General features: G+C 37.5%; 1 protein-coding gene across 1 annotated transcript in view; it reads left to right on the forward strand.

The window, feature by feature from the left end:
* The window catches only part of LOC106949193 (solute carrier family 26 member 6-like), an 11,876-nt gene extending 4,447 nt beyond the window's left edge, over positions 1–7,429 (forward strand). The window contains exons 4-19 of the mRNA XM_015035307.1: positions 110–282; positions 369–533; positions 727–879; positions 1,086–1,168; positions 1,450–1,597; positions 2,696–2,809; positions 2,961–3,038; positions 4,071–4,166; positions 4,250–4,356; positions 4,453–4,522; positions 5,090–5,182; positions 5,312–5,422; positions 5,501–5,776; positions 5,850–5,904; positions 6,268–6,398; positions 6,518–7,429. Coding sequence (XP_014890793.1) covers positions 110–282; positions 369–533; positions 727–879; positions 1,086–1,168; positions 1,450–1,597; positions 2,696–2,809; positions 2,961–3,038; positions 4,071–4,166; positions 4,250–4,356; positions 4,453–4,522; positions 5,090–5,182; positions 5,312–5,422; positions 5,501–5,776; positions 5,850–5,904; positions 6,268–6,398; positions 6,518–6,544 — 1,880 coding nt within the window. The 3' untranslated portion in view covers positions 6,545–7,429. The remainder of the gene's footprint in view (positions 1–109; positions 283–368; positions 534–726; positions 880–1,085; positions 1,169–1,449; positions 1,598–2,695; positions 2,810–2,960; positions 3,039–4,070; positions 4,167–4,249; positions 4,357–4,452; positions 4,523–5,089; positions 5,183–5,311; positions 5,423–5,500; positions 5,777–5,849; positions 5,905–6,267; positions 6,399–6,517) is intronic.
* The last annotated feature ends 2,815 nt before the right edge of the window (positions 7,430–10,244 follow it).

The raw sequence follows: 10,244 nt of genomic DNA on the forward strand, positions 1-10,244 counted from the left end.
TTTTGGGGGAGGAAAAAACTAAATGGGGGGGCATTTCAGTGGAAAAATTTTTTTCATTTTTGGGGGATTTTTTTTTTTTTTTTTTTTTTTTGTGTGTGTGTGTGTCCAGGTACATTTGCTGTGATCAGTATCATGGTTGGCAGTGTGACAGAGAGGCTTGCACCTGACAGTAACTTTATTTTAAACGGCACCAACGGGTCAGAGATTGTGAACTTGACTGCAAGGGACTCGTATAGAGTACAGGTTGCGTGTTCCCTCACAGTCCTGTCTGGAATCTTTCAGGTGAGTCTTTATGTTTATGTCCACTCTGATCTCATCACCGTGGGTGAATTGCCTGAAGATTAATTTTTCTCTTTTTTTTTTGGAAGGTCCTGCTGGGCTTGGTGAAGTTTGGTTTCATGGTGACGTACCTCTCTGAGCCGCTAATACGAGGCTACACCACAGCATCGGCGTGCCATGTGTGCATCTCTCAGCTCAAATACCTTTTTGGAGTCAAACCAGCTCGCTTCGTTGGCCCATTCGCCCTTGTTTATGTGAGTATGTGAGAAAAATAAAGAAATTCCAAGTTTTTTTTCTCTTCCATTTCTTTTAAGTCAAAGTTGCAGTCGGTGCTTCTATTAATTTTAAGCCGTTAACCCCAGAACAGATTTCAACATGGCAACAGTCATCACATTAAGATTTCCTGCAGGGATGTACTTCCTACTTTTACTGCTCCCTTCCATACAGACCCTGGTGGAAATTTGCAGACTTCTTCCTCAGACGAAGATCCCGGAGCTGGTGGTCAGCCTGGTGGCTCTTGCCGTTCTCATCATTGTTAAAGAAGTCAATGATTGCTACAGACAGAAGATACCATTACCAATCCCCATAGAGCTTATAGTTGTGAGTACTTTGCATTCTCTCTTTCGTTTTCACTTAATCGTTTGCATTTCTCTTCAAATTCCACTAGGGGGTAGTGTAACCCTAAATTTGAGCTGAGTGAAGAACGGTTTGTAGCTTTCCTAAAAGAAGTGTTGTGTATGTGTGCAATGATTTACTCAGTGTATCAATTTTAAACTAGCATCCTGTTTGCCATTACTTTCCATCAGATCATCACAGCAACAGTCATAACCTACTTTTGTGGACTCAACACTGATTATTCAGTTGATGTGGTTGGAGAGATTCCCACTGGGTGAGTTCACATGTCTGGCTTTTTGGCAAAAACAGAAAGAAAAACAAAAGTAGATAGGCAGGTGGACACACAGAAATGGAAATAGTATCAAATTTCAGGAGTACAGCAGCGGTTTCTGGGGAAGAGACCCTGAACATTTTCCTAAAAAGTCAAATAATAAGAAAAACAATGGAATGTTTCTTTTTTTTTTTTTTTTTTTTAGAAATCAGCAGTCAATTACTGAATCTGCTTCTTATTGTAGCTACAAAACAAACAAACAAAAAACATTTGTGTTTCTTCAGGTTCAAGCCCCCTCGTGCTCCTGACACCACACTCTTCTCACAGTTGATCGGCGATGCTTTCGCTGTAGCCATCGTGGGCTACGCCATCAACATTTCACTGGGCAAAACGTTCGCCATCAAACATGGCTACAAGGTGAACAGCAATCAGGTGAGGAGGTCACGCCCTCATGCATCTGACAGTTTCAACTGAGGCTGAATCACGGCTCTGAATTTAGAGTTTGTTGTCTGATCACTCACAGTTGTTCTTGGCAGTCACACTTGTGGAAAAAGTGACTGATCAAGCCTCATCCTGACCACAAAGACAGGAATAACTCCTCTGCTGCACGGTCTCTTGCAAAACATGCTATGCATGCTGTGTTACTAAAAACTTTATTTTGCAAACCAATACAAAGCATAACTGTATGTAGAAGGACAATTATAAATGATTTTCAAAGCCTGTTGGGAATAAAAATCTGAAACTGTGACATGATATTTGCATCCAGCACCTTCAATTGTGACTCTTAAATGTGTTTTGAATCACTGTATTGCTGAACTTATTTTAGTTTTATTTATATAAGAAAAAGAAAACATTAAAGGTATTAATCAGGATTGCAGCCATAATGCTGACAGAGGAGCAAAATCAGTAAAACATAACCAGGAGTTGGCTTTAAATCCTCATTTCTGCTGCACAAAAAATTAGTTCATTAAACTAGCTGAGGCACATTCAAAATATCTGTGGAAAACAGACGCTGATGTATGTTTAGATCCACTTTTCAGTAAAAAAAAAAAAAAAAAAAAAAAATTGAGGCTGAATATTTAAATCTCGAAAATGTCTTTTGATCTGTACCAACTCACATTTATATTTAGTCATTATTATATTTCTATCATGCACTCTGACGTTTGTTAGGTCTCTGAATCTTCCCTGTGGAGAGAAATGGAGTTGCAGCACTCAGAACCTCAAAATGGACCTGTTAAATGTTTCATGCTCAACAAGCTTTTCGTGATCAAATGTCTTAAACGTGCTGCTGGCAGCTGATCTCAGAGTGCAGTAGCCAGACTAAGACATCTGAATAAACGGAACACCATTGTCCAGAAAAGTTACAGAATCCATGCAGTTCATGAAAACAAATTAAAGGTCTCACAGCAAACCACTGAAAGATGAAATCATATTAGCTTTGAAAATCATTTACATTTCAACCAGTAGGCCTAGGTAATTAACATTTCACTGATGTGTTTTTTTTCTGTCTTGCTGCTTTTCTTTTTCAAGGAGTTGGTTTCTCTTGGCCTCTGTAACACCATCGGTGGTTTTTTCCGGTGTTACGCTGTGACATCCTCAATGTCTCGAAGTCTTGTACAGGAGAGCACTGGCGGCAAAACTCAAGTAAAACTAATTTTAATGTGATCATATTGTAAAAGCAAAGAAAAATGAAATAGGAACTCTGCTGTAGAATTCAGCTGCAGTCACATGTTTGGTTGACGTTTCTGTACATTTTGCAGATTTACTTTTTGTTCTGGCATTTGTCTTTTGTCAGGTTGCTGGGATGATCTCCTCCGTTATCGTGCTCATTGCAGTTTTGAAAATTGGCTCCTTGTTTGAAGATCTCCCTAAGGTACCACGATTTCCCTTCTTCTCTCACTAACAGTGGTTTCTGGTAACTTTTTGCATGCTTCTCTAAGATGGAGGGTCATTTCACTGTTTTTAAATACTGAACCTAATCATCAGTGCTGATCGGTCATGAGGACAGCAACAACAAAAATCTTGTTGATTGGCATCGCAACATCCTGGGAATGAGATAAACAAGGCAGCAGAAATTTAAAAACAGGTCAAACATCGACTGAATTATTCTAAACTGATCAGTAACACCACTACTCGTTACAACACTGTTTTGGTTTGGAAAACCTATAGGAAAAAAATGATTTTAAAGCTCACCAATAATCACTACAATCCATCTTAATTCAAATTCAATTGGGAAATACTTTTTTCATCTCAAAGCATTTTAAATTTAGCTACAAGTCATATCATCCAAGCATCATCAAAGACTCGTTGTGGACGGTGATGCTGTGGGCAGTTAGGATCTCCGGTAGAAGTCAGTTTTGCAATAAATCTTAACAGGCCTCTGACTAATGACTGCTGCTATGACAGCCTCATGACTTGCTAAAAGTTCAGTATTCAGTCAACAAAGATGATATTCTTCAGTAATATGTCCTGGATGACACCGTCAGTTGAAGTGTCAACTTCATTCCCTTCTCTTTCTTGTCTTTGGTTTTGCTCTGCGTTGATGAAACCTCCTTTTCAACTCCTCTGATATTCGTGGTTGCAGTCAGGTATTTTGGGTTTTTGAGACGCGGATCAGCTGCCTCCAGCTGTGAAAACAATGCCTTGTTGGCATGGCGACACATCATAAGAAGTGCCCAAAAGTAAAAACAAAAAAGAAAATAGGAGAAAAAAAATCCTTCCAACTGCACAGCATCAAAAACCCAAAGGGAATAAATACCTCAATCAAAAATCTTTTGAACTAATGTCTACAAAAAGAACAAATCAGACAAACACAACAGAGCTACTCCAACAGGCTGCAAACATGACCAGAATTCATACCCAGTAAAGCTGTGGATTTTGTCTGAATTCATCTGTGTTTCCTCAGGCGGTCTTATCCACAATCGTGTTTGTGAATTTGAAAGGAATGTTCAAGCAGTTTATGGACATGCCCATGCTGTGGAAGACCAACAAGGTTGACTTGGTGAGTCTTTTTCATCCAATTCAATTTAAATGCAGTCTGTGGAGCTGCTGACATGTCTAACTGCTGGTATCGTTGCCATGCAGCTTGTTTGGCTGGTCACATTCATAAGCACCATCCTCCTCAATCTGGACTTGGGTCTGGCTGTCTCCATCGGCTTTTCCATGCTCACAATCATCTTCAAAACACAACTGTAACAACACGCCTTTGATCGTACTTACTGTGATCTAATTAGTAAAAGGCTGCAGGGCAATACTTGTTTTAATCATATAACTGCTACTCGTTTCAGACCCAGGTACTCAATCTTGGGCAATGTGCCAGGCACAGAGCTGTATCTGGACATAGACGCCTACAAAGAGGTAACATTATTGCTCCAAAACAAATCATCCAAGTTTTACTCAGTTTCCCTTTCTTTACTTGTAGTATTTTAGCATTGGATGTTGCAATATTAATTTGATCGCTGGTTTTGTAAAGGTCGGACATCTTCTCAGAAACAATGAGAAACGTCCACAGCCCTCAAGCTCTTGAGTTATTTTGCTGTAGTTCTATATTGCTTTTATATTTTCTTATTAAAGCATACATCTATACTTGACTCTGATAAGGCAATGAACAAGAGTGGTACAAATGTAAACATTAGCAGCTCTACAACAGGTTAGCTCAGTGGCACTGTCAGTGTATACATGTCACTTCAAAACTGGAAAAAGGTTGACTGCTTTCTCCTGACTGGAGAATTAGTCTTTGAAACGTTCAGAGTTCAGCAGGCATTTTGTTCATGATTGATGACAGGATGGAACTTCAGCTGCAAAAATTAGGGTTCTGCCTTGATGGGTCATGATGAAGAAGGAGCTAAACACAACATGAACCTTTCAATTTATGGTTCAGAGAAAATTATGACTGAGTTGTTTTTGTCTATTGCATCCATGTAGGCCAAAGAGATCCCGGGAATAAAAATCTTCCACTCATCAGCCACTATCAATTTCACAAACGCTGAAATGTACGTGGAGTCCCTGCAAGAGAAGGTGTGTGCATGTGTGCCCATGACAGTGCAATACAATTGCTTTCTGCTGGTAACATTAGCCTCTATGGCTTCATTATTTATCTCACTTTCTCTTTCTTTGTCTTAATTATGACACACAAACCGTCTGCAGAGTGGAATCGACATCGGAAAGCTGCAAACTGAGAAGAAGAAACAAGAAGCCAAGCAGAGGCGTGAACAAGAAAAGCAGAAAAAAAGAGAAAAAGATGAAGCAAAGAAAAATGTATGCATTCTGTAAAATAATGTTATGCTGGCACTAGCTGATATTTTTTTAGTCATTACACTTTCCCTTTTTTGACAGAGGCTAAATAAGAATAAGGATAACCAGAATGGTGTGGTTTTGAGCACGCCAGACACAGATTCAGACATCTCTGGCAAAGGTCAAATCAACTGGGGTTATCATTCCAACAGAGTCACATCCGACTCTGATTCAGACTCGTATGAGGTCTTCACTGTGGATTCAAATCAAGGTGAAGGTGGGAAGAAGAGCAGCTGTAGATCTGGGACTCACAGCATCATTCTGGATGTCTCAGTGACCAGCTCTATGGACACAGTTGCTGTGAAGACACTAAAAAATGTACGTCTGTATCTGGATTTCCTTCTTGGGTGAAGAGCAGCAAACGTTGAATAAAGTTTTGTTCTTATTTCAGATTTTCAGTGACTTTGGGGACGTTGGTGTGACCATCTATCTAGCTGGCTGTCAAGGTAAAGCCACCCACAGACAAAACAGAGACAGAAGTGATGTGAATACAAAATCAAGGCATTAGTTTTTGATAGTGAATGCATCGAGGTCTCAGCCTGTGAGGCGCCACATTGTTCCGGATGGTGCATAAAAGTCAAGCAGAAATATATCAGGATGATATGCGTTCCCTATGATGGTCAGCTGAATTATCGTAATTGTGCAAAGTACAACAAAATTCAGTTCTTACCTAATCAGTGCATTAAAAAAGCAAAAACAAACACAACAAAAAACAACCTAAAAACAGATGAGTACATAACACACACATAAACACAAGCAGTCTTTTAAAGTCATCAACACTGCTCTGTCTTTATGTGCTGTAAACACAGCCTGTGTGGTGGAGCAAATGGAAAGGGCAAACTTCTTCTCCGAGTCCGTCCCCAAGAGCTGTTTGTTTGTGTCGGTTCATGATGCAGTTCTTCACATTTTCAAGAAACTGGGACAGGAGGACAACGATTTTGTGAGTGAATCACACTGCAGAGGCATTAAATGATAGCTTTTTGCTACAAATAAATTTTCTTTTCTTTTTTTTTTTTCTTTTTTTTCCAAGGTCTGATTTGTCCATTTCTCTTATTTCAGGATGTTTCTTGTGTTACCCAAATGTGACCAGGAGGGGTCGCATTTTTTCAATTCACGCAGTCTTCAACCTCTCCTCCCCCTTTGCATGTTTCACCGCTTTCCATTGGCTGCCACTGTCTCCTCCCCTCTCATTCACCAGGAGAGAATGCGCCACCTTGACATGGCGGCCGGTTGCCAGGGAAACACAGGGATCTGTTGCCTTGGCGACCAGCTTTTTATGATATGGTATAATGAGATGGCCAGGAATACGTCACTGCGGCTCTCTTGCTGTGTGGTGTGGAGTGTTTGAGATGGCGGAGGGTGGGGGATGAGTGGGAGAATGTAACGCAGGACTAATGAGAGTCTGTATTTATGGCATCCATGAGAGGGAGCAGAGAACGACTGGAAGGCTGGGGCTAAAGGGAAACTTATGGTGTGTGCATATTCACCACCAGTCTACACTTTTGAAAAGGAAAGTATAACATCTGCCTGTCATTTGTGACTAATGTGACCACAAAAAAAGCGTACTTGCTGTTACATTCAAACACAGGGGCAGCTTTACTCAAACAAATGGATGGACTTATATCAATATTCGCAAGTCAGAGTAGTCATAACGGTTAGCTTATTTCCATAAACTGCTAATTTTGAACTTGCCAAGAGTTAGCTAGCTCTTGGCTAGCTCCAGGCCAGAATAGATGTTCTGGCCTTTTCTAACTTTTTTTTTTCTATTTATTTTTGAAGATGTTTTGTTAGGTGCAAGCCTACTTTTAAAATACTGGTGCACTAATCAGACAAGCAAAACAATATGACTTCCTTGCCACACCAATAAGATGAATGATCAACTTGCAGAAAACGTTAATGACTCACAGATTTAATTTGTTCTTTTCATGCAGCTGCAAAGGTAATAAAAGGATAGTGCTGACTGTTCTGAAATGGGGTCTTTTGGATCTGTTACCAGGCAGTATCTTACTTGCAGTTGTTTCAATGTGGATTTCCTGTCATGTTTGCATGGTATGTTTATCTACCTCCAAACTTTAAATATCCATAGATAGTGATTATTGAGAATAGTGACAAAACAGGTCCTATGGATAAAGCACAAAATGTGAATAAAATATACACAAAATATTATTTTTTTCAAATATCTGACTAAACTAACCTGGGTCATGTGAGCACAACAATGTATATTTTCCAGGTATTTGCTGAATATTTTTTTATTTTAAACATTGTAGTCGGTGGATGATGCCTGTAAAATCCCTGGTCCAGGAGCAGAACTCAATACATTATAATAGTTTAAAACAATTAAAGGAATACTAAAATGATATATTATGACAATTAAGTATAAGTATTCATATAAATAATAAAAGTATCAATAAATTGAATTAAAAATCATTTTTATATATTTTCCAACTCCATTGAAATTTGTCCCAAGTTTCTGTCAACACCGTCAGAAATGAAAAGAATGTAAAAAAAAATAAAAAAAAAATCAGGCATTATTGGGGGCACCAGAACTTCTGAGGACCCCATGACGTCGTCTTTTTTCTTCCTTTGCTAAGAGGGCTAGTTAGCTCCGGTTAGCTTAAGTTATTCTTTAGTTTTTTCTTCTGTTTTATTCCTAAGTTGCTTGTCACAACCATGATGAGTCAATTCCATAACTGACAATTTACAAAACTTTGATGAAATTTTGTGAAATAAAAGCTTGATTTTGGTATACTGTAAAGATTTCATGGACCTGATGAGCTACAATATGGCCTCCTTCAGAATAATATATAAATTGAGGTAGTTTGGCTTTTCGTCAACTCCGTCAGAGTTTTTGACTTTCAGTGAAATTGTTGACAAATCTCACTTACATGTGCAATTAATTCATTTTAATGTATTTTACGTAAATTGCATTACTTCACATGTACCAAGTTTTTCATTTTATTCACTAGTTTGTCATCACCTTCAGTTCTGTCAACTCCGTCATGCACTGTCAACTCCGTCAGATGGACTTTTTTGTTGTTTTTTGTTTTAAATATTTCTTTTGTTTCTTGAGAAGCATTTGTCTGTAAAATGAGTAAAAATATCACTAATAGAGTATTTTAAAAATCATTTTATATTTATTTTGTCAGATGGTGATGACAAAGTTCTAGGCCAGGTCGATAAAAAATTTAATTTTTAAAAAAATGTTGCAACTGGAAGCCTGCACCTTAGCATCTTTACATTTCCTAAACATTATTTGTCATATTTGCATACATAAGGTTGAGAAATAACTAAATAAAATTATGGGAAAATTAAAACCCATTTTGTCCCTATTCTCAAGAATCACTGATAGACATATTTTTAATTGACATTTAAAGTCAAATAGTTTATTCTTTTATATATATATATATATATATATATATATATTTATATATATATATATATATATATATAAGGAAAATAACATTTTTGTAATTCCATGGGTATCTCTTCAAAACATGCATTTTTGAAGAGAAAGAGAAACACCTTTTTATTTTTCGCACTTTTGATCAAGTTTAGCAACTTTTTAACATTTAAACTCGAAATCCATTTTTATGTAAACATAATACCAAGTACACTTTTTAACATTTTTGTGTTTTTCATTAACAATCTTTTCTGTCTTTTCAATGACAGGTTGATGTTAGAGGTTGCAGTTAATTAAAAGATAGATCAGGCATTTTAATGTACTTTTTTCTCTAACAATATCACTTGGATTTGCCACTTTTTAAATATAATTTATGTAATAGGTATGAATGATAATGAATTTATTATATTATCTCCAAGTAAATGGATGGAAAAATGTCACTGATCCATAAAATATACATGAATAGATTTATTTTAGTACTCATCAAATTCTGGAGAATGTTTCAGTTCATAAATATTTCTGTTGAAAACATTAAAGACATATTTTTAGTCAGAATTGGTTTAAATAACTTTATTTCCTGTTGCCACATTAAAAGACCTTGTATTCTATGGAAATGTTGCTTCTTAGGATGGGTGTCTAATCATCTTAGATTTTAGATGGTAGAAGAAAATTAGAGGATTCGATACTGGAGCTTCTGAAGGAAAATACCAACCTTGTTAAACCGGTAGACGCCCAGGAAAATGACGTGTTTGACATCGCAGGGCTCATATTCCACTGAACTCCACTTCCAAACTACCCCATTCAGACATTTGAGATAATTGAACCAAGAAGTTGTGCTTCCTGTGTATTGTGTGTGTATATATTGTACATTTTAGTGAGTGAAAACAAAGAAATAAAGACCCTTAACAACACAGTACATGTCTTCATCTGATCGTTTATTGCTTCTCTCTGTTCCATCCCAACAACTCTCTCTCGTGCTTGGTACACAGCTCAGTTGGATGTTCCTCTCTTCTCTAAACATGTTAATAATCCTCATTAATCTCCCCCCCCCAAAAAAATAACACTAATTCACAACACTACAATACACAAGATACTTAAGTTAGTTTATAATACACAGCTGGAAATGGTGAGGCATTGTCTTGTTGTGATTATATATATTTTCTTTCTTTTCATTTATTTTTTTATTTTTTAAAACAAATGGAAGTCATTTTTAGTACACTTAATGAAGTGAATACAGCTGGCAGAAATTACTGTCCATAGGCAATGTGACATGTAATTGAAGGTAACACTGCCATGGTCCAACACACACACACACACACGCACGCACGCATACGCGTGCACACACACACACACACACACACTCCCTTACATACACATGCAAATGCC

This window comes from Poecilia latipinna, unplaced genomic scaffold, assembly GCF_001443285.1.
Source record: "Poecilia latipinna isolate Pla-1442-1.1 unplaced genomic scaffold, P_latipinna-1.0 Scaffold330, whole genome shotgun sequence".
In the NCBI taxonomy this organism is placed as follows: domain Eukaryota; kingdom Metazoa; phylum Chordata; class Actinopteri; order Cyprinodontiformes; family Poeciliidae; genus Poecilia; species Poecilia latipinna.